Source organism: Neophocaena asiaeorientalis, unplaced genomic scaffold, assembly GCF_003031525.2.
Source record: "Neophocaena asiaeorientalis asiaeorientalis breed wild unplaced genomic scaffold, Neophocaena_asiaeorientalis_V1.1 scaffold130, whole genome shotgun sequence".
Taxonomy (NCBI): domain Eukaryota; kingdom Metazoa; phylum Chordata; class Mammalia; order Artiodactyla; family Phocoenidae; genus Neophocaena; species Neophocaena asiaeorientalis.
The window spans coordinates 5,972,691-5,997,162 of record NW_020173397.1 but is presented as its reverse complement, the minus strand read 5'-3'; the positions used below and the strand labels follow the sequence as shown (position 1 = coordinate 5,997,162).

Genomic DNA, 24,472 nt, shown 5'->3' with positions numbered 1-24,472 from the left:
TTGTTTCTGTTTGTTTCATCCTCACCATAGACTCACTTTTTCCCTGGTAGGATAATTATTGATGGAGCTAATTTGACTATATCTAATGTCACGGTAGAAGACCAAGGTGTATACTCGTGTTCAGCTCACACTGCTCTAGATAGCACTGCTGCTATGACTCAAGTAGCTGTCCTTGGTAAGTGCACTAACGAATGAAGAAATCTTTGTTCCTTTCTCTTCCATTGCTGATTAAATTCCACTGTTTTCAGGCAATTAAACCAATGATTATTTAAGCCCGTGCACATTTATTGTGAGTTTGAAATTTTCAGTTAAAGAGTGACCCTGCTTTTGAATGCTTTCGCCTCTTCTGGTTCTAAAGAAGTTAATTGACGCTTAACTTCTTTTTTCTACTTGGGTAACGTTGCCAGAAGCGGTGGGAGGTAGGTGATGCTATCAGCAGAAAGAAAACTGAAGCATGCTTGAGTTCCCAGGACCCTTGAGCTACACTTTGCTAGTGCACAGAGAAATGTGGCTAAGGAATGGAGACGGGCTAGCATGGAGGGGTCAGGGTAGGGGCCCAGTGGTGATTAAACACTGGCCCTGCCCTAAACCAGTGGCCTCAACCGAGCTCAGCTCCCAGGGTCCCAGGAAGGGGGGGAGGGAGGGACTTCAAGGGTTCTTCTGCAAAGAAAGGCCTCTGGTTTTTTAATAATAATGCTAATTAGAAAGCAATGTACACAACTTACTGGTGTAATCAATGCAGTTACCCCTGCAGTTGCCCATGTTGATAGCTCTTAGACCGTCTGTTGGGTAGCTCTCCTAGTTTCCCTTCCAGATTCACCGTCCACCAGCTCCCTGAATCCGGAAATGTGACCTGTGTGGACACCAACAAACCACCTACCCTCAAGCTTTCATTCGGTTCAGCCAACGGGGAGCCCTGGCAGCAGAGGCAGTGCGGGGGAGAGTATGTTTTTTCTGGATAATCCCTCCCTGCAGGCTGGCTGTGTGTGTCCCTCTGCCAAAGTCACTGATTCTCTCAGAGGCTTTGTCCACACAGCTCTCTCTGATGGGATTCCAGTAACTGCCCTGCCCACCCCTCACCCCCCCACCCTGGATATCCCGCTCACATCTTTTGAAAGAGTCTTGATTAGAATCTCTTTGAAGTACCCTAACTTGTGTGAACTGTTGACTCTCTGCTGTGCTGGGACCCTGACTGATAAAGACATTTTTACAGTTTTCTCTCATAGTTCTGTTTCACTGGGCACCATTTAGTTTTCCTTGAGTTTGCTGATAGCTCTTAGAAGAGGTTTGATTTGGCCTAAACACCTTTACCATATGTCTAGATTAATCCTGATTATTAACAGGAATTTCTATCTTTAGCGCTTTGGTTGCTGGGATTCACAGGTAGGTTGCCTACCATGGGTACAGACTGAGAGGAAAGAATGCAGTCTCTTTTGAGGTAGGCTGGTGAAAAATGAGTAAACAGGCAGGTTCTCTCCTAGTGAAGCAAATGGCCACTATATTTTAAGTGAGATAAATGACCACCATCTTTCAAGCGAAGCAAATGGCCACGATGTTGGGTTTTCAAAAAAAAAAAAAAAAAAGTAGTTCCCAGGTGGTAGGTGGTATGGACTTGGTTCAAAAGAATGAAACCTTTAGGTGATACGTTTCAGCTACCTCAGGGGCAGAAAGGTTCAATCCTTAGTAATCATTCCAGTAGTAATTCTCCAGACAAAACAGTTGAACCTAAGGTAAACTGGAGTTTATCCCAGGCGTGACAATTTTAAGTGTAAATGTCAGGATCCATGGCCTTTGCCCCCGAGTATTTTGAGCAATGGCAAGGAGACTGGGGCCCCTACCACTTGGTACATGCCATCTAAATTTTCTTGTGAAACTTAATACATCTGTCTTGTAATGAGGCTGCCGTCTTCTAGAACTGTTCAATTTTGATCATTTTAAATAAATAGTGGCTAGGATTACATGTACTATTTACTTATGAGGTAATTACCAAATGTTTTCAGAATGAAAAGAAAATAATAAAAAATAATCTATGAGATATGCTGCATTTTCTTAACCACTTCTTGGCATTTACATTCTAATTTTCAGGTCAGCCTCCGATTTTAAGAAGCATAGCCCCATAAGTGACAGTAACAAATGACAAATCCACGTATAATTTCTCAAAGACTCTTTTTCCCGGAAAATAGTGTTTTAAAGTATATGCTTGACCCATTTTAAACAGAAGTTACTTTCAGAAGCCTTGCCAGAAACATCCTTTAAGAGCATCATTCATTTAGATCTCAATTGCAGTCCATCAATCGTAGCTCCATGTGATTCTCGGAAAGAGCAGATTTTAATGTCAGACGCAACAGGCTGCACTGGTTGGTTCAGAAAATGTCAGAAATGAGTGGCCTTAGTAAGTGCTGAAGAGGAGCCTAAGTTCTCCGAGCTCAGAGATCCTCAAGCCTGTTGAGGAAATAAATTCTTATTTAAGGCTCTACAGTGTGGACGCAGTCACTGACCACATTTTTAAAGTAAACACATTCTCCTCTGAATTGAAAACAATTTTTTTGTCAGTATAAATTTCCAACAATTGTCAAATACTCAGCAGGAGCAATGGATGTTGCTTCCCACTTGGAGAAGGAAGAGCCCATAAGAAGGCCCCATTAGATGCTACTTTCATCGTCTCCTCTGAGAAAAGATGAATGTCCTTGAATACATGGGAGAATTGAAACCAAAGTTTGGAAGTTAGGATTATTAGGGATCACATTTTTTTTTTTACTGTTCCTTTTATTTTTAAAGTACCAGAAATTTCCATGTACTTTAACACTTAAAATTTGTCATCGCCTACTCAATTTTCTAGTCTCTGTCACAACATTCAGTGCCATATCTTCCTCTTCCAGTATAAACGCCCTTCCTATTCTTCAGAACTCCAGGCCAACAGAGTATAAAAGTTGCTATAAGATACTGATAACTCACTGTTACAAATTAAAATAAAAATCCAAACCACGTAGAGAAGAAAGCCTGAGTTCATGTTCTCTTATTTTCCTGTAGTCATAGGGCCTAAGTTTATTGCTCTAATATGATAATTAGATGCATGGTTGAAGTGATAATATATTTTTCACTTAATTATTTAGTCACAAAACATTTATGTGCAAGGCACTGTGGGTGGTGCGAAAATTAATAAACTGTGGTTCCTACTCTGGAAGATCCGTTTAGTCGCATACAGGAGATGAACCAGGCGTATAAAGAAGCATATGAGCTGGAAGATACTGGTCTCCTTGATCAAGTTCATGTTTCTCAAAATTCATTGTTCATGATATCTTACCAGGACATTTTAGAAATGCAGACTCCTGGGCCCAGCTCTTTCAGTAAGCCAGAGAAATAGGGCCCAGAAATCTTCATCATTAATAACTACTCCTAAAAAAAAAATTCTGATGCGGATGGTCAAAGATGGCCCCTTGAGAACTGGGAATCACCAGAGAGTGAGGTAATACAGTAGGGAAGGAATGTACAGATGTGAAGGAAGCTGCATTTGTTTTTTGGGTTTTTTTTTTTTAACATCTTTATTGGAGTATAATTGCTTTACAATGGTGTGTTATTTTCTGCTTTACAACAAAGCAAATCAGCTATACATATACATATATCCCCATATCTCCTCTCTCTTGCATCTCCCTCCCACCCTCCCTTCCATTTGAAATAGAACCAGAAGGATTGGTGAGATTTGGCAGTTCAGAGTGGAGACAGGGGCCCCGAGGGGAAGGGGGCTTGCAGTGTGCCTGAGTGAGGAAGTGGGATCAACAAAGGCAATGATCTGCCTTCTCCTCACCGTCATTTTTCATTATTAATCAGATGTTCCGGAGCCGCCAGAAAACCTTCACTTGTCTGAAAGACAGAACAGAAGTGTTCGGCTGACATGGGAGGCTGGAGATGATCACAACAGCAATATTAGCGGTAGGGAAGACTTGGGATAACTGTAGTTTCCAGAGTTAAAATGAATATTAAAGCCATTAATACCACCAAGGGGGGATTATCCTTAGAACATCCTTTAAAATGTTTAATATTGTATATAAATCTTAGTATAACTTGAACATTCTCAATCCATTCTGATGTGTTTTTTCTCTGTTCCTACTGCCAGAGTATATTATAGAATTTGAAGGAAACAGAGAGGAACCTGGAAGGTGGGAAGAACTGACTAGAGTCCAAGGAGAGGAAACAACAGTCATGTTATCTTTGGCTCCGTATGTGAGATACCAGTTCAGGGTCATAGCCGTGAATGAAGTAGGGAGAAGCCAGCCTAGCCAGCCATCAGACCATCATGAAACACCCCCAGCAGGTATGTAAGTTCACACCTCAACTTCCTAACAAGTTTTAGTCTGTCGCATCTTTGAACAAATGTGGTGGGGGAGGGAAAGGATTGATAACCTGGTGTAGGATTTTAGATTTCTCCCAGTAGAGAGCTTGAATAGTTCTGTAAACTTAACAGCACACAAACTATTTAACAGTCGTATGTAAATGTTTGATAGATAGCAGGATATTACAAGGACGTACACGAACAAGCTGAGTAATTTCTGATAGCTACGTATTGTGTTAAAACCAGGTACCATAAAGTAAGTTCTAAATTGAAGTTTAGTATATAGGGAGAAAGTCAACTTTCTCTCTTTATTTTTGTCCTCATTTCAACTTCCTGAAATAAAACATTTGACATGTTATAGGCAGCTTGTTAAATTTTCATTGCATCTAGTGTCATTAATTTTATCCATTTAGTGTATTTTTGTATCTCAATAGCTAAACGAATATCTAATACCTATCTAAATTCCCAAGATGCTTTTTAAAAAAATTCTCAAGAATGACCATGCTGTAGTAGTGTATACAGAATTCTAACTATAACATTGTAAGAATGAGACTTACATAATGTTACAAACCAAAAAAATAATGACAGTGCTGACATTTGTATTACTGAATTGGCATTGGTTATCAATGTGGTCATAGCCTGGTTTTTTTTCCTCTGGCTGAAATAAATATGCTAGGATAGAATTCCCTTTTAGGATTGAGAAAAATCAAGGGGAGATAATAACTGAATCAGATACTTGTATGATTTTAGTATAAATTCATCTTGGCACTAAACTCCATACTTAGCCCTTTTTTATAAAATGGATCCATCTGAATATATTTCATGGGCACGTTAACTGCTGTTTCCTATTTGATGCCCCTAAAACTTGGCTGTTGATATTAATACATGATCTTTAATTTTATTCACTTAGAGGCAAATATCCACAGCAAAATTTCTAACAATAATTCTAATAGAAAAAGTAAAGCAGATTTAAAACTAAAAATGTATATTTAAATAGTGGGTTTAGATTTTTAAAAGCAGGTTTAAAATTTAAAGAGCAGGGTTAAAATGAAGACAGGGAAAGAAAACCTTCCACTCTCCATTGAATAATAATTATATCACTCCATGAACACGATTTTACTCCCTGAAGTAAAATGTATATTTAAAAGCTGCCTTATGTGAGGTGACAGATGTGTTAACTAACATTATTGTGGTGATCATTTCACAATATACACATATAAATATTATATATGTGTGATATATATACATTCTGAAATCATTATGCTGTACACCTTAACATAGTGTTAACTTACACAATGTTATGTGCCAATTATATCTCAGTACAGCTGGGGGAAAAAAGAAAACTGCCGTAAGTCTTTTTTCAAACTGGGCCAGATAGAAATAAACAAATATAATCAAAGTTTTTAAAAATCTTTTTTTTGTGGGAGGAGGGATGATACGATGATTTATCTATGGACCACACAGTGGGAAAAAGTAGTTTTAATACTTGTAATTTTTCAGCTCCAGACAAGAATCCACAAAACATAAGGGTTCAAGCTTCTCAACCCAAGGAAATGATTATCAAATGGGAGGTGAGGATTCTTTCTGTGTTATTTATTACCTTTGTGTGTTTTTCCTTTTTTTAGGTCCGCATGCTAAGTATGATGATAGAATAATATCTTTTAAGAACAAAGGGCTAAGATGTGTATATTTTATTTGTATATTTTAAAGATCATCACGATTAGAATGTTGTGAAATAGAGTTTAACAGTGGTAGATAATTTAAGAAAGGTTACACAGGTTGATTTCGTTATAATCCATCCCCCAAAGTTTACAATTCCTAATATTTTTATTACCAATATTCTAAATCCTCTCCCATTCAAAGAAATACTGAAAGTCTTTCGGGAACTTTTGGTACATGGGCTAATAAAGATTATTCGTATCAAAAGGATGACTCGCAAGGAATAGTCACCGCTTACTAAGCACTGTTAGGCATTTTGCAAACTCATTTCAAATTCTGAGAACAGTGTTGTCAAGAGAGCATCATTAATACTGTGTTCTAGATACAGAAACTGAGGTCCAGGCTGATAGATAGACTGGCCCGTCACCGCACAACTAGAAATCAACAGAGCTAGGATTTCAACATGAATATATTTGGATTTCAAACCCTACTCATTTTCTCTTTATATACATCTCTGTTAAAAGTTATTAAACTAGACTTTCCTCCTTGAATTTGGCATAAAATCTTATATCTGCTCAGATGACTTTAATTTTTTTGAATGTCATTTCTAAATTTCTTCCGTAACGGTGGAAAGCTGTTTTCCCCTTCTATTATTTTGACATGTTTGATGAACAAGTATTTTAACTTACTTGAAAGTAGATTGCCATCCAAAGATTCTGATTAATAATAGTTTTCTGACATTGAGTTCATTGAATTTTAGAAACATTTTTGAATGTATGCTGGAATATATTAATTTATTTCCACACCTCGTTTCAGATGTGATTTTCTGAAGAATTTTAGAACGTACAAAGTTTGATTTCCTTTTTTCTTCATCATATATTGGTCTTAAATGACAACATTGCCCATACCTGCAAAATATGTAGTCAATAATTTTATGTCAAAACTAACCCTTTATTCCCATTTCAGTGAAATTAAGTTTTACACATTTGAAACAAAAATTGGTAATATACAGAAACTAAATATATTCAAGAATATTATTTTCTTGAATATGTGGCCATAAATAGCTGCTACCACATTGTCCTGATGATTATTTAATTTAGAATTTTAAATTATATTAGTATCTTATTCTTTTAGAGTATCTCTTCTTCTTTTAAATTCCATGGAAATTTCTGTAAGAGAGATGATATAACTGATGCATTAGATGACAGTAATAGTGTATCATTACCAGGTCAGATCCTCAAAGAAGTATACCATTTTCCACTAACATTAGCTCCTTAATCCTCACCACTCCTCTGGGAGGGCTACAGTAGCTCCATGGTATCAGCATTACATTCTGTCCAGAGAAGCTGGGACTGTCAGTTTAGTGACCTTATCCAGATGCCATGCCCTGAGTCAGTAATGAAAAGGGGGCAGGCATCTGCAGTCCTTCTTACTGATGATCTTATTCATAAATCACTCTTCTCCCCCACCCCAAAGATATATAAGACTGATTACTAATGCTCTCTTCTTGGAAGAATGGGATTATACCATGCAAGTGTTTACAATTTGTCTTTGAAGAGTAAATGACATGTAATTTAGTAATTAATTGACCAGAGGAAGAAAGTACTCAGATTTGGAACTATGTTGACAATTATATTCATAATATATTCCATTGTGTTTCATATCATTTTGAAATGTCAGAGATCTAACAACTATAAGCACAAACAGTGAAGTTTAAGTACATTTACTCATCAGTTACTGTTTTGCCATCGATTATCGTGTAAAAAGGAGTTAAATGCCAGATAATTCCCCAAGTTGACAAGCGCATACTGTGAACGTATTACCAGATCCCATCCAAAGACTGACGCACGAAATAATTCCTGTCTACAAGATAATGACCAGAGAGAAGCAATTTGTTTAAAAAAAAAAAAAATCTTTCACCAAAGGGTTAAATAGGAACAGACTAGTTGTCCCTAATTTTTGTTTGTTTTATGTTTTCTTTTTAGCATTAAATGTGAATAAAAGTAATGTATTATGAGGTCCTTGGTTTATTTATGGCAATTAAAAAAAAGTCTTTGTTCTCCTGGAATGTATAATCTAGTTGGAGAGACAGATGATAAGCAAATACATGAGAAATAAAACAATACCATTTTGAAAAATTCAGTGGAGGAAAATAATATACAGACTTTTGTATGTAGCTTGTTAATGAATATGCATTTACTCATTGAACGGGTGAACCTTATATTACAGTCAAAAATGAATTTCAGTTTATTTAGCTCATGTTCTATTATATATGAATTATCTTTATAAATGTGTCACATTAAATATTAAGGATACAAAAATTTTTTTAATGTATTAAATTTGAACTTATGGATAGAACTAGTCTTTTTAGTTAGCATTATCTTCTAAGATTCACTTCTCTTGTATTAGGTAGGTCATGACTCACTCACATGTTTTAAGTGTTAAAAATGATAATATCCTATCCCTCAAAACAGAGAAAAAGAGCCCACTGCACCCTGATTGGTTAAATAATTATACCATGATGAGTTTTGCTTGACTTTTCCCTTTGTTCTTAGATGTAAATTTATTTATGTTAAATTTGAACTTCTATAAAATAGCAAATTTCTAATCTCAAAGACTCCAGAAAACAGATGAACAAAAACAAAACAAAAACCCAATTCACTAATGTTCGGGAAAGAGGAACTGCTTCAGTTACCTGATTATATGATCACAGCCAAGTTGTTTCACTCCTAAAGGACCTAGGGTTTATTATTTCTACTGCAAGTATAATAAGAAAGTCCACCACCTTTAAAATGAATTTAGGCAGTACAGAAAATGCGTCCGGTTTCTAGATGAGTCATTATAACCTTTGCTTTGTTCATAGATCTCTTTGAAAATACGATAGAAGTAGAGTTTTGCTCTAGAAAGTTATACATAGAAAGTTTTCCTAACAGTTTCACGGCTTTTCAGATCCTTTGAAGGGCACTCATGGACCCCATCTAGAGATGCCTAGCCATCAAGTTAAGAACCTCTTTTATAGAGGTTCCTTCCTTCCGAGCAGCTTCATGAGCAGAGGGGAGGCTGGTGGTCTTTCCCCACCACTCACCTCCCTGGCTCCGTATTGCTCCTCTGGTCTGTTATCTTTAGTGGGGGCCTATCTGAGAATTTGCTGAGGTTTTGTTGTCCACTGTCTGAAAGCCAAATACAAAGTATTCCTGCAGTTTCTTTGAGAGCCTAGGCACCAAGGAGGCTGGCGATTGAGGTAAGATTTTTCTTAAAAATGTTGCCTCTGGTGGCACAGTTAGTTTTAAATTTTTCCAGAGAGCTTTATCAAATGTAACTATTTTTCTTGAAGCAAAACATGTGTAAATTGAATAATAGTATTTGTACACATTTATTGTCAGCTGGGACTGAAGGAAGCTGTAATTGCAGATTGTAGCATGGAACTAAAAGCTTGTGGCCTGATTTATCCGGGCAATGCTAAAGCCTCCGGTGAATTTCTGCCTATATGAGAGTAGAAAATATCTTGGGGCAAAACTTGGAAAGCAAAACATAAACAATGACTATGAAAATCTCAGAAAGTTTTTGTTTTGATATTTTTTCCTCCTAGCTAATTTAAAGTATTCACCCTGGAATAAGCATAGACTTGAAATTATTTTGCTGATTTAGTGTATACTTTCAACTTAATTCCATCCGATCCGTCCAACAAGTATTTTAGTAAAGTAGACTGAGTCCAGAACCACTGTAAATTCTGTAAGAACACTATGATATATGATACATGATATTATATGTGATATGATACTATGATATGATATATGATATTATTGAGTCACTTGCATATACAGACAAAACTATTTATATAAGTGACCCTTATAAATCTATGACTAAAATCACATTTTTATGTATTCTATATAACTGATTCACTTAAATGCACATTCCCATTTTTATGATATTAAACAGATGGTTTAAATCACATTGATGTTTTTTGAATTAAACTACTGTTCGATTAAAAACTGGAATGGAAATAACCAATTTTCCTATATGAGAAATTCCTCCACTATCTATTTCTATACAGCAAAATAAAGTGGAGGGTGGGAAGCGCTTTCTCGTAAAAGAAAGAGAATGGGCAAGGAGCTGGGGAAATATTTTATTGTAGAGAGGAGTACACCTTCTGGGTACTAATGTATAAAAATGCATATTATCCAAAAATATTTACTTGCTCTCTCTCTTCTCTTGGAAGGAAGCTGGAGGAGGATGGATGGAGTCAGGTAGAAAGAGTTCTGACTGAAAAGCCATGGAAATATCCCATTTACGTCCCTGGAATTCATGGCCATGTCCTTTTTATTTCTGCAACTTCTTTGCGAGTGAAAAAAACACCAAAACAGAATATAGAACAAAGTGTAAAGAGAAGCTAAAACCCTCTGTGGAATCTCTTAGTAAATTCTTTCATATGTGAACTGTTAGGCATAATCCAGGCATCTAAATAGTGAGAGTCTCTACTTGGGGAGGTAAGGGAGTAACTTTCAAGGTTAAATTTACAGAATGACCACATTTTTCACAAGTATTTCCAAACCAAAGAGGGGGATTGAAGATCTCCGAAGAAATGATACCTGTATTGCAGCGTTTCTTGGGCCACTTAGGGTGGCTTCTGTGTCTCTGACTCGGCATATCTGTGATCACACGGGATGAGTGTGGCCTTCTGTTTTAGCCTCTGAAACCCATGGAGCAGAATGGACCTGGACTGGAGTACAGAGTGACCTGGAAACCACAGGGAGCCCCGGTGGAGTGGGAGGAAGAAACAGTCACAAACCACACCCTGCGGGTGATGACGTCTGCTGTCTATGCTCCATATGATGTCCAGGTCCAAGCCATCAATCACCTGGGCTCTGGCCCTGAGCCTCAGTCAGTGATTCTGTATTCTGGAGAAGACTGTAAGTGGTGCACCTGAAACCCCAAGTACTTAAGAATAGTTGCTCTCAAGTATATTACACTCTGTCGATGAATATTTTTGAGCGACTACTGCGTGCAAAGTGGATGTACTAGCTGTAGGAGATAGAAAGACATCTAACACACGGTTTTTACTCCAGGGTTGACTGCAGGAGAGTTGATCAGTATAGGGTGATAAGAAAGAATGTTGAAAGGTTTAATTGTATTCAGTTTCCCAAAAAAGCTATTTCTATCATGAAAATCAAAGACTTGGAATCAGCAGTGCCCACAGTTAAGCAGCATAACTGCCATAAGGTTTCCAATCACATCTGCCCTTACTTGTCAAGGACTTCCTAACAGCTGTCTGCTGTCGCACCCTGGCCTCAGAGCTGGAGCCTTCCTAACGAAGATGAGGTGCACACCCAGATTTGCATATGGAATCTCACGTGTGCGCACACACACACACACGCAGTTTTGAGGTACTGGTGATATGATCTTATTATTAAATATTTACACCATAATAACAGCTGCAAATTATTGGAAAAAGGAAATGCTGTACAGCATTCCAAATCCGTACGTGGTAGGAGTTATTCTCATTGTTCTTGCAGTATCCAAAGTCATATTTCGATCCAAGAATAGAAGAAGGTCTAGTTCACCCGCTACCTAAATTCTCACTACACAGGACTTCTCACTGTGAACTAATATATTAGTTTTGGCTGCGGTGGGTTTGGTTTATTCGCGTGTAGTTAGCTCTCCTGTAGAATGGGGATAATAATACCACTTTATAGGGTTGTTCTAACAATGACGTGAGCCAATCCAGTATAGGCCCTCAGCACAGTGTCTGACACACAGAATATGCTCAATTAATGTCAGCTCTTCTTATGAATATTAGATTCATCGAACTCCCAAGTAATTTTAGTTATATTATTAGTCTAGCTCACATGTTTCCAGAGGCAGATGCTCACAGAAGATTTTACTGGCCACTGTTTCCAGTTACATTGCCCACACTGTATCCATCTGAAAGGGGTCTTTTCTCAGTGTGGTCCAGGCTCTCCTCTTCTCTAGAAACCTATTTGGACCCTGAAACTCTTCTGTAATGAGAAACTCTTGGTTCCATTTGCAATTGATTTGAGACAAGTGTTTTCCTCAGATTAAAAAACATGAAAGATCACCTTTTGGGAATGATCTTAACGATCGTGCTTGGAGATTATTGAAAGCTAATCCTTCTTATGTGCTTAACAGATCCTGATGCAGCTCCAGTGATCCACGGGGTGGATGTGATAAACAGCACATTAGTTAAAGTTACCTGGTCAACAATTCCAATGGAAAGAGTACATGGACATCTGAAAGGATATCAGGTTTTTATCATAGATTTTCTTCTTCTCACTGTGGAATTAATAGATTTCCTGTAAATAAGAACTGATTCCAGAAGAAGCCAAAAGAGAATGTACCACCACAGCTGATGTGTTAAAGCGTTCCTATTTTCATTGCAGGTAAATTGGTGGAAAACAAAAAGTCTGTTGGATGGAAGAACATATCCCAAAGAAGTAAACATTCTGAGATTTTCAGGACAAAGAAACTATGGAATGGTTCCTTCCCTAGATGCCTTTAGTGAATTTCACTTAACGGTCTTAGCCTATAATTCCAAAGGAGCTGGTCCAGAGAGTGAGCCTTATATATTTCACACACCAGAAGGAGGTGAGAGAATAACAATGTAGAATAACGATATATTTAATAAATTAAATATCCAACTTTTAAATAAATAACAATTTAAAATAAATAACAAAGTAAATATCCCAATGGCCAAGACATTTCCTCCCTTATTAGTTAGTTAATCTGTACTTACGTCATATGAGTTAGCTTCTCAATTTAATAAACTGGAATTTTTAAAAAGAAATTTACCAATTTTTGGGTGTCTGTTGTTGACCTTGTGTTTTCCAGTACCTGAAAAGCCAACTTTTCTCAAGGTCATCAAAGTTGATAAAGACACTGCCACTTTATCCTGGGGACTACCTAAGAAATTAAATGGAAACTTAACTGGCTATCTATTACAGTACCAGATAAGTAAGTACATATTTGAACTGGATTTGCCTAGTGATGTTTCATTTTTCCTGGTTGCGTACTTGGTTTACCATGCTGAGAATCCAATTCATGCTTTGTAAGCTGGCATACTCCCTTTACAGCACAGGGGTTTGTAAACCGGCTGGCAGACCAAATCCAGCCTGCTGCCTGTTTGTATAAAGAACGTTTTATTGCAACACGGCCATGTCCACTCACTCAAATTTGTCTATAGCTGCTTTCTCACTAAAGTGGCAAAGCTGAGTAGTTGCCGCAAAGATTGCATAGCCCACAAAGGCTAAAATATTTACAATCTAGTCCTTTTCGGAAAGGTTTGCCAATTCCTGTTTTAGAAGAAAAGCAGTATGTTAAGAAAACATGCATTTAATACGTATATATAAGAGGCCTTGAGCATTAGGAAATACGCAAAGAAAAACTTAATGATGTAGTGGAGATTCAAAGCGCACTAACCTCCACACTACACTGCCTGTTCTGTCTCTGTACATGTTTCCAATCTCAACCCTGCATCTGTTTGTATTTGAGAATCCTCTATTGGTAGCCCAGTGGTACAGTCATGTAATATTGAGAGAACCAAGGAGCTGTCTTTGGACCATTATCCTAGGCTCTCCCCCTATGCTGCTGTGCCGTTAGGTTAAAAAAAATCAAACAAACATGTTTGGATGAAATCAGCTCATTTTAATCATAACGCCTCCCATCTTCAGTAGTTTTCAAATCTAGGCATCACCTCAAAATGGAAATTAGGGGACTGAGTTCATAGAAAAAATTTAAACTTTGAAGACATGAATTCCTAAACAACGAAAACACCAGGACTATAGAAACCCAGTCTGCACTGCTTGCAAAAGTCAACTTGATCATAGCCCTGAACTGCCATCAGTCAGTTCAAGGCTTGCAGCAATTCAGGTCAGGTACCAGCTTTAGCTTCTGATGGCCTATTCTCTTTTAGGTACCTATGATTAAATGGATATAGCCATAACCCTAATAGAGGCAGCATTTTAGCGTCTTTGAGTGTTTGGTGTATAGCAGGATGAGTAAGTACTAAGAATTCTCCCTGCATTTTTTTTTCATTGAAAGAGGAAATCTATGAGGTATGTACCATCACTACTTGATGGATGAGAAGCATATAGAGCTCACTTACAGAGAGCTGTGCAGTAAAATAAGTGTTACACAAGGATTCAGACCCAGCTCAGGCATTCTAGATGCTGAACTGTAAAGCCTACACTGTTCCATGAACTGGATTTCAAGCATGTAGAAAGCACTGAAGAAATATTTGAAGACTTTCCAAATGTCACTTTGCTTGATAAAGATATGCCTTACGTTTATCCTCATAATGAAGAAACTCAACATTAAATTCCAACCTTCATGCTGATCTGTATATCATATATAAATTTATTTTTAAAACAAGTTCTTAGAATGTATAGAGAAAAGGCTGAAATAGTAACAATTGCAGTGGTTACTATACTACTTGATATGTGGATTTTTTAATGAAATGATATATACTTATTCTGCTCTCAATATTAAGTGATTGAGATATTTTTAGGTGGCTTATATATTTTTGTGGCTCTTATATGTTGTAAACAGTTGTCGAGTGTGTATATGAGAGCTCTCTCTGTACTTTCCTGAATTCTTACGTTGATTGTGGTAGTTTTTCAATTGATTGGTGGTATTTTACAGGAATGCTCTCCAATAATCTACAAATGGTGATTATTTTACTTTCTTCTTTCCTGTGTTTGGATTATTAGTTTCTTTCTCATTTCCATTCATATCGTTGCATTATATAGACCGATGGAGGCATTTTTATGTTAAAGAGTAAATGTATTTTTTTATGGTCTCTTGGACTGAGAGTCAGGAGTGTTTATTCTAGTCGTTTTCTTACCACTAACGGCTGCACAGTTTTGGAAATACCATTTCATCTCCTGGATTATTCTTACGGCAATCTTACAGTGCTTTGGGCCCTTGCACAACTATCATGATCTTGCTATGTGGCAGATTCTTTGAAAGGCACTGTCTAAATCATCTTTTTCCATATATCACTGTACATAGTGCTTAGAATACAGCAGATATTTAAAAATGTGTAATTTATCGGCTTCTTGAGTCTGCATATGTGAGCGCTTATTTGGTGCCCCATATTAAACCAGAAACTATAGAAGACTTATGTAGATCATTGTCCAAATTATCACACCAGAAGATTAAAAACTACTTAAGGACACAATGGAAATATAATAATGGGGGAAAGTTCATCATTTTAAATAGGTGTGGTAAAGCTGGAGTGATTTTCCAGTATGCCATAGTGATTAAGAACATGGGCTCTGGAGTTACAAGGCTGTAGTTTGGATTCAAATCCCAGTTTGCCAGTTAGTGGCTCTAGGTCTAGGCAAGGTGTTTCTTGTTGCTAGACCTTAATTTTCTCATGTATAATACATCATAATAATTACATCTACCTCAGAGAATTAAGTAAGTTGATAGCTCTGAATAATTAAGATAATATCTTGCAGACCACAAGCATACCTAGAAGCAAAAATAAGAGACAACATAACTTGAATGGTCAAGTGAAATTTGTGAAATTTGAGCCGTTGATATGCCTGTTTATTTCTTTAGTAAATGACACCTATGAGATTGGAGAACTAAATGATATCAACATTACAACTCCATCAAAGCCCAGCTGGCGTCTCTCAAACCTCAGTGCAACTACCAAGTACAAATTCTACTTGAGGGCTTGCACTTCAAAGGGCTGTGGAAAACCCATCACTGAGGAAAGCTCCACGTTAGGAGAAGGGAGTAAGTACAGGAGGTTTATGCGTGCTATGTTTTAAACTGCTCTGAAAGGGCTGCATCGTGCTCGTCACTGTAAATTAGAAATGATTGTGATCTCAATCTGTCTGACCTTCTGTTTTCCACTGACGTAGAGAATTTATTTATCTTGTTTCTAAAGTTCACATTGACTCAATGTATGAACTTCTACACATCAGTAATCAAACTATAGCCTTAGTGTATATAAGGTCAGGAACTATAATTTTGCTTAATTAAAATGGGGGATATAAGGTCAAAAAGTTACTCGTAAGATTAGTAGAGGGATATTTTTCTGGTGGAAATGTTTCCACACGGGAAAATTTTTGCCTCTTGCACTGGTAGACGTTTTGCAATGCTGATCAGCAACGCTGATCTAAGACATTTCACCTCCGTGTCATGACTCATATATACATCGATTCATATTTCAATTTTAGTTTACTCTCTACTGGTTGATGCCAAGTAACTAGCTTGAAAATGGCTCATAAATCTCTGGTTTCATTTGTACAATTCTCCTAATGCAATTGCACTTCTTTTTTTTTCCCAACTCAGGCCATTTCCCTTCCCAAATTATTTCTCCAATTATGATTTTAGCGGTATTTTTACTAAGCTTTCTATGTTATCAACAGGGCATCAGGAGAGAAAATAAGAAGGTAGAACAAGAAAGGGAAATGGATTGGAGGAATGGATATACACACTAATAAGTTTAAAAAGAGGGCCTTGTGTAGAATTCAAGCCCATCAGACTTAGAGGGATATCTGAGGCAGGCAAAAGGAAATGGGAGATGGTAGGAAGGGAAATAGAAATAAGTCATTTATGGGTCAGCGGAGTACGTGTCCGCTGTTCTGGATGCGTTCCCAATTTTTAGACTATGGAAAAAGAAAATGAAAATTGAATTGTCTATCATTTATAAAAGATACATATGGAAATGTATTGAAGTTTGTGAATCAGTATACAATCAATGGGTTTGTGTGAATGGTTACATGCTGTGACCTTTGTTGTCAGCTTGTTTCTTCCTCTCATTTTGTTCCTACTTTAGCTAAATAATGAAGAGTTTATGTTTTCCTCAGACTCCCTATACTCCAAACTCCCTTTTATGGGGAAAAAATATATATGTATATATTCAAAATGGTTTCTCCCCCAAAACCCACAAGTTATTCCCAAGGATGAATTAGACACCAAGTGAAATGAAGAACTCATTTACTTACTCCTAAGAGGTAGATTTAAAGATGGTGATTGAAAACTTTCTAGTCACTAAAAGGTTCTTATTTCTCAAGAGTTCAAACGGATATCAAGTGTTCAACACAAAGAAAATAAGTCAGAATAGTGGTAATGTAAACATGCAACTTTCGTATTTTCTAAAACAGAATTTAGGGCATGGAGAGGGTTTTTTGTTTGTTGTTTCTTAGGACCAAGACCCTGGTATGTGTCAGAAATGCTAATCCCATTCCTGCCAATTTGAAGCATGTAAGAAAAGAAATTCACAAAATTGCCTTACAATAGTTAGGCGTTCCAGTATCTATGGAGATACTTGGAGAATTAGGGCTTGGTTGTGTTGATGTTTGACAAACTCTTTTCAGAGGGTAGAAAATGCTGTTGATGTGGTTTTATAAATGACGCTACATCTTTTCTGCAAATTAAAGATATAACTAGGGCTTCCCTGGTGGCGCAGTGGTTGAGAGTCCGCCTGCCGATGCAGGGGACACGGGTTCGTGCCCCAGTCCGGGAAGATCCCACATGCCGCGGAGCGGCTGGGCCCGTGAGCCATGGGCGCTGAGCCTGCGCGTCGAGCCTGCGCGTCCGGAGCCTGCGCTCGGCCGCAGCAGGCAGAGGCCCGCGTACCACAAAAAAAAGAAAGATATAACTAATGTGCTTGAGTGTTTTACAGCAGATTTCTTCACTCGAAAATGTTTCTTATTAGTATGTTTGTGTTCTTTTTCAGGATCCTGCATTTTCAGCTACTGTCCCCTTCCCTAGTTGACACTGATTTTTCTTCTATAGGCCTATCTTGCCATATTTACAGGAAAGAAACTGTAATCTCCTTCTGCCACTCAATTTCGGCATGATCTTTGAGAAAAAGAGAGAAAAAAAAAAATATATATATATGTATATATATACTTCTATTGAGGAAATCCATCTTGCTATCACTAAATACTCTAAAAATGATAACTTCTGTGCAAATTGGAATGCATTTCTGTGTATCTTTCTTCTCTTTGCATAGATGGCACATTTGAAGGTCATCTGGCATTAAATCAGAGAATGGGATTTGATACACGAGCATTTTTTTCCCCCATCATTTTCTGGTTGTCATTCTGAGTTTCAGGTGGCTCACATTCCATAATCTAACTGGGGGAAAAAAATGGAGTTAATCAGAAATATTCTTTTTTGTGTCACTACTGGTTTGAATAAAACACTTGCTTTGCTCTATTTTTCAAAAGCTTGCGCTACTTTTCTGTTTTTCAAGGGCAAAATTAATTGTGTTTTGTTTCAATGGTGCTCAATCTTGAAGGCTTTCTTCAGCTAATATAACTGGTCTTACTTTTCCCATGGTGCCATTCATTTAACGCTCCTTGTGTTATCAGTAACTATTTAATCAATTTTTACTCCGTGGTGAAAAGTTGTAACTAAATTTTAACGTGTGACACATTCTCACTTAAAACAGTGTAATGACTCCTAATATTCTCAACATGGAATATATTTCATTTTCAATATAACGTGTTAACATTTCTTGGTTTACATTTATTTAATTGAGTTAATTCTTAGCAAAAGTATGGCTCCAAAGGAAAAAATATTTTAGGTATTTTGTTACAGTATTAGACATTAAATGTATATTTTGATGACACTTGAGTCATATTTTTATCTGCTACTGATATTTTACAATTAATATATTGACATATTCACGTGTCTTTTGAAACGTGTAAATTTCTCACTTTGAAAATCTCAATGCATTTCATTTAAATGTACCTGTAAACCTGCACTTTTATGTAGCTTAAGTTCCTACAATTTTCAAATATTTGATATACGAGCATACTGTGATGCTCTTCCACCAATATTTATGAAGACAACCAAAGCAAAAAGAAGTAATAACACAGAGTTAAGACTTTAATGCCGTACGCTTTCACTGATAAGCCAAAGTTGCCATATTCCGGCCCTGCTATAGGTTTGTGAAAGTCCAAATTGCAATGATGACATTGTATAGCTTTTTGAAGTCTGCGTTTGGTTGTAAACCATTCATATGACCAGGTGGATTTATAGTTATCACTTCATTAATAAGTAAGTGCATCGTCTTAAAAGGACATGAATTCAGTTCATTTCATTTACTCCGTATCAGTATATTAAAAATGAAAATCTTGAAACGTTGCTTTTCTTGATCTCCTGATAATTCAGAAACTGAGGGAAAAAATGCTACAAAGGGCTCTCTTATTCGTCTCAAATAACAATACTTTTTTACTTTTCATGTCCTACTTTTCAGTGATGACAATTCGTATGATTTAACTGTGTACGTTTCTTAGGTAAACGTGTCGGGAAGATATCAGAAGGAGTAAATCTTACTCAAAAGATTCACCCAGTAGAGACATTTGAGCCGGGAGCTGAACATATAGTTCGCCTATTGACTAAGAATTGGGTTGATAACAATAGCATTTTTGAAGATGTAATTGAGACAAGAGGGAGAGGTGAGAAATGAGACTCTGTTTGGAGCCATCTTAGACAATACATCTGTGTTCCGTAGATTATTTAATGTTACATACTTCCTATATTAAAGATAAAAATACGAAGTATGTTAGCTATAACAACAGTAGTTTCCATTTGTTCTGGCATAGCATTTTAAAATTGTCAAAACAAAAAATGCTTCACCAAGGTCCGAGTTACCCCTTACTGTTTTTACCAGAGTAGTTGCCTAAGAATGTCTGCTGCTAATTAACGTGTGTTAATAACAGAAACCCAAAAGAAAACCACAACCAAAACCCCAGCGTCTCCATAGCAACCTGCATGTAACCGAGGCAGCCTGTGCTTTTGCTTGCTTGCTGTTGCTGCTGTATTTAACTGCATCTGTCTCTACTGTCTCTCTTTGGTTTTCATCCACAGAATCAAACGCAATTTGAGAGGGCCCTTTCTAAAAAATGATTAAATGATTTATCAGTATTCTCCCAATGAAATGTCCTTCGAATCACATTCCCTCTAGGGTCACTCCAAGGAAAAAGTAAAATTGATGCTATTTTGTACATTTAAAAATGGTGTTTAATTTTCCCCAGAAGGGCATAATTCCAAAGACCGTTTCTAGCGCTCAGCGTGTGACTTCTCTTTGTACAACAGAATATGCTGGTTTATATGATGACATCTCCACGCAAGGCTGGTTTATTGGATTGATGTGTGCGATTGCTCTTCTCACGCTAATGTTGTTGACTGTTTGCTTTGTGAAGAGGAACAAAGGTGGAAAGTACTCAGGTAGAGTTGTTTCTTAATATGACTTTGAATTTTATTAAATTGTCTTTAATTTCTCGGGGGCCATCTTCAGAGACATCTTTAATTTTTTTTAATTACACATTTAAGTCAAATTGATATTAGAACATTAGGTGTACAGTATACTGAGAGGGGGGAAAAATTCCTATATTAACTAACCGAAGGGAATACGTGGGGTCTAGAATGTTATCTCTAGTTGGTTGCTTTCTTGTTCCTAGTATATAAAATAGGCTCTAGGGAGACATATACTACTTCCAAGCTTCTATTTTCTATCTGTAAAGTATCACAGATGTTGGTAAGACCTGTTACTAAGTCACACACATATATTTTAATGTCTAAAGAAGGACCCGTTTATAGTACGCCTCTCTACACATTCATGACCCAGAGATGTTTTGCATTAGTCCATTCTATAGTACTGGCTCTGCTAGTCAACTGTGTTAAACTTAACCAGTGCCGGGAACGCACTTCTTAGTACCATGACATATATCGGATACACTGCCTCTTGAATTAATTAATTATTAATTAATATCTGGCTTGGCTTTAATTTCATTCAATTTCCAAATTTCGTTTGCCTTTTTCAGATATACATGTTCTGTTGTTACTGTTATTTTAGCATTCGTGATGCTTTTACATAGGGGGAAGGATTTAGATCCCAGTGCTATTCGTTTGTTGATGTTCAGATCAGTGTGAAATTCTTTACTGGCTTACGATTCATCCAGCAAAATATTTTGGGGAGCCCCTGATGTATACTGCACAATCAAACAAGAGAATAATTTCTAAATTGTAAAGTTACACAGAATTTATGCCATTATACGTGTTTTTTCTTGTTTAGACTGAATTTGTTAAGAATTAGATTTTTAATGAGTCATGAACGCTCTACGTAATTAACTGGAAACTTTAAAGAGAGAGAGCATTTCCTTTTGAGTGTGCCAACGAATTGTCATTTGTGAAATGTTGCCCTATCCAAATTCTGAAGAAGCTTCTTCAAATCGTACCCAGAAAAGAAAAACAAAACAAGTCAGCATTTCATTTTCAGGACAACTAAGAGAAACTCTCAGGTCTCGGCAAGTAGTAGTAAAAAGTGCCACGAAGAAGGATTTTAGTTTGAGTTTTTTCCTGGTAAAGTGAAGCAAGAGCCTCCTTGGCCTGTATCCCACGATGCAGAATAAATCTACTTTATTCTGTCATTATAGACTGGAATATTCTGCTTACTGAGGCAGTTTGGAGTGAGAGAGAGAGAACCACCGAATGACTGACTTTTTCTTAATTCCCTGTACTTTATAGATCTGCTATCAGCCAATGACATCTTCAAAAAGTTTAGGATAGTAAAATGTATATAATTTGGTCTTCATTAAGAGACCATAACCAAGTTATGGATTCTTCCAGTACGACGTGTTGCCCACATAACACTACATTACTTGTGTGCATATCTGCAGCAGCCTGCAACTCTGATGGCAAATGAATCCTTTTTCTGCTTTTATTTGAACGCAGAGATAACTCTGAGGGGTGATAGGTACGACCACAACAAACCTGTCTTTAAAAATTACTTGCATTACTCCCCTCCCCCTTTTTTTCAGTAAAAGAAAAGGAAGATCTGCATCCAGACCCAGAAGTTCAGTCAGTGAAAGACGAAACCTTTGGTGAATACAGGTAAACATTACGTTCCATTGAAAAATGCAGCAGAGCACGTATTCATCGTCAGCTTACAAACAGAAAAAAGTGTTTCCTCTTAACGATTACAGGACCATATTTTAATACTCCTATAAAGAATAGTTTGTTTAAAAAGAAAAGAAAACAAAGGGCCTTGAGTGGCCCAATCAAATTTCTCTGTGCTGAGGGGGGATGTATCCGCTATCTAGGTAGCGTGTGTGCTAGGACACTTTTCTTGAAAGGTGTTATGCAGAGGACACTATTGTTAGTTAGATTGAGTAGCTCTAGATGGAGTAGCCAAAACAGCTTGTAGTCTCTCCTCACCGTGGCCATTGTGAACCCAGGTTGTATGGAGTTTACACCCATAAACATGTATCCTGTGCACCTACGGTGTGTACCTAAAAGGTGATTGAGTCACAGAGCATGTCCTCAAGATGCACCTAGTCTTCAGCGGAAAGAAGTATCAATGCAAATAAGTAACTGTAATTAATGAAAGAGAATAAGAGAGCAGAAAAGGGAGCAACCATTTCTGCCTAAGAGAAGTTGTGGGAAGGGTCCATTCCAAAGGAGGAAAGGATGAAAAAGACTGCGTTACTCTTAACTACCAGAGCAAACTTATGAAGGTATAAAAGTGTGTCACACGTAGGAGAAATTGCAAGAAATCTGGAATGAGGTAGGTACCTCTTCTTTTCTTACCTGTTCTTTTCTAGGATGCCACTGTTTTCAGTCAGGTCCTCTGTATACTGCAGCCAAAGGAGCTGTTACAGTTTCCAGGCGTATATGGCTGCTGGCACACGAGACCAGCATCCATATCAAATAATGGACTTGATTGGCTCTGAGTGGCCTCACCCTGGACCACTATAATCGGGGATGTGGAGTATTCTGATTAGCCATCCTGCATTAACTGATGTACATCTGAGCCTCATTCTAGGGTCTACTTTGCGCTATACTTATTTTTCTTCCCTCCATCTGAGGTAGTTTCCACGGAGAAGGAGCATTAAAGGCTGAAGGGAGAGAAAGAGAAAAAGCTTGGAATTATACAAATTTAGGAAATTGTGACTCAAATCCCACAAGGCAGGGATCACTGAGAGCCTATGGCAACTGTTGAAAATACTTTTGAAAGATAGATTTTTACGAGGAAAAACCGAAGACATGCCTTATTTAAAACCCATTCCCTCATATTTTGCTGCTGCTGTAAAAAGATGGGTACAATCATCCCCTGCAAGCTTTCACCTGGCATCCTGTTAGTTAATACAGTTTCCATCATCTTTCCCCAAAACTACATGTTTACCTGGAAAATTATGCAAGGAGACAGTTACATAACGTGAATTCTCGTCTTTCCAGCTTCTGGTAAGAGTTGCTTCGCTATTTGTGGCCTGGTCCTTAAGGTAATGCCACATTTTGTCTTTTTGTTCTCTTTGTATTTGCTTTTATAACTGTAGCAGCCCAGTTCGGAAGCCAATTACTCTATGAGTCAGGACAGTCTGGGTCACGCTGCTGTTGAAAACAACACCATATATTTTTCTTTCTCAAGTTGCGTGTGCAACACAGATGGCTTGAGCCATCTTGGTCACTTGGGAGCACAGCAGAGGAAATGGCAAACAGAGTACTGTCTGGAAAGTGACACATGTCACCTCTGCTCACTTTGGCCAAAGAAAGTCCCATGGCAATGCCTAACTCAGAGGGCAGTGAAGTATGATCCTGCCACGCTTCCGGCAGGCTGAGATATGGACCTAGTGGATGAGCAGCACCAGTGACTACCACACACTGTCAAATGCTAATAGCACAGTAATTATATTTTTCTCCCAAATTTTCCTTTAGAATTTTATAAAATCTTCTAATTTGGTGTACAGCTTTCTAGTGTGATGGAAGTTGATATTAAAAAAACCCCATCATCTGGAAATTAAGAAAACTATATCATTTCATAGACCTTGTACTAACTCAGACTTGCTTTTGTTGAAGAACAGAAGGCAAAGCGTAAATGAATGTAGGATACCTGTAGTATTTCTGTTCTAAAAATGCCAGTTTTTTTTTTTTTTCCCTCATTTAACAAACGTGAGTTTAGAAACTAAAGAAAGTTCTTTGGTTACAAGAAACAGAATTTGATTGAACAAGAGAGACATTTCTGGAGGGATTTGGAGGAACATGCAGGATCAAGGGTGAAGAAAGAAGACCGAGACTTGAGTTCGAGACTAGGGTTCCAGAACTTCATGAAAGGGGTCGTTCAGGATTTACCTGTCTTGTCTTCAGTGCTAATATGAATATCCGGAAAACTTAAAAACCTATTAGCACTCGTGCATGAGTCTCGCTTTACGTGAATACCTCACATCAGATTTTGTCGAATTCTTCTTTTTTATTTTCTAGTGACAGCGATGAAAAACCCCTCAAAGGAAGCCTTCGCTCCCTTAACAGGGATATGCAGGCCACAGAAAGTGCCGACAGCTTAGTCGATTACGGAGAAGGTGACCACGGTCTATTCAGTGAGGATGGGTCATTTATTGGCGCCTATGCTGGATCTAAGGAGAAAGGATCGGTGGAAAGCAATGGAAGTTCTACAGCACCATTTCCACTCCGAGCGTAAACGCAGAGCACAGAAACCCATCA

The 24,472-nt window shown here is 37.5% G+C and overlaps 1 protein-coding gene and 1 long non-coding RNA gene across 4 annotated transcripts in view; one reads left to right on the top strand and one right to left on the bottom strand.

Moving 5' to 3' along the window:
• CHL1 (cell adhesion molecule L1 like) overlaps window positions 1-24,449 on the top strand; it is a 79,725-nt gene extending 55,276 nt beyond the window's left edge. For 2 of the 3 annotated variants that reach the window (XM_024747046.1, XM_024747045.1), the window contains 13 exons: window positions 51-175; window positions 3,829-3,930; window positions 4,115-4,312; window positions 5,831-5,901; window positions 10,677-10,899; window positions 12,137-12,252; window positions 12,388-12,592; window positions 12,836-12,958; window positions 15,569-15,748; window positions 19,270-19,431; window positions 20,072-20,203; window positions 21,796-21,868; window positions 24,233-24,449. In XM_024747046.1, coding sequence (XP_024602814.1) covers window positions 51-175; window positions 3,829-3,930; window positions 4,115-4,312; window positions 5,831-5,901; window positions 10,677-10,899; window positions 12,137-12,252; window positions 12,388-12,592; window positions 12,836-12,958; window positions 15,569-15,748; window positions 19,270-19,431; window positions 20,072-20,203; window positions 21,796-21,868; window positions 24,233-24,449 — 1,927 coding nt within the window. The remainder of the gene's footprint in view (window positions 1-50; window positions 176-3,828; window positions 3,931-4,114; window positions 4,313-5,830; window positions 5,902-10,676; window positions 10,900-12,136; window positions 12,253-12,387; window positions 12,593-12,835; window positions 12,959-15,568; window positions 15,749-19,269; window positions 19,432-20,071; window positions 20,204-21,795; window positions 21,869-24,232) is intronic. The other variant, XM_024747047.1, reaches the window with a different exon arrangement.
• Window positions 3,691-24,300, bottom strand: LOC112400996 (uncharacterized). Its single transcript, XR_003003500.1, has 4 exons — window positions 24,104-24,300; window positions 22,565-22,872; window positions 6,679-6,897; window positions 3,691-3,861 (listed from the first exon to the last, which is right to left on the bottom strand). It is a non-coding gene; the product is annotated as an uncharacterized LOC112400996 (long non-coding RNA).
• Window positions 24,450-24,472: the final 23 nt, after the last annotated feature.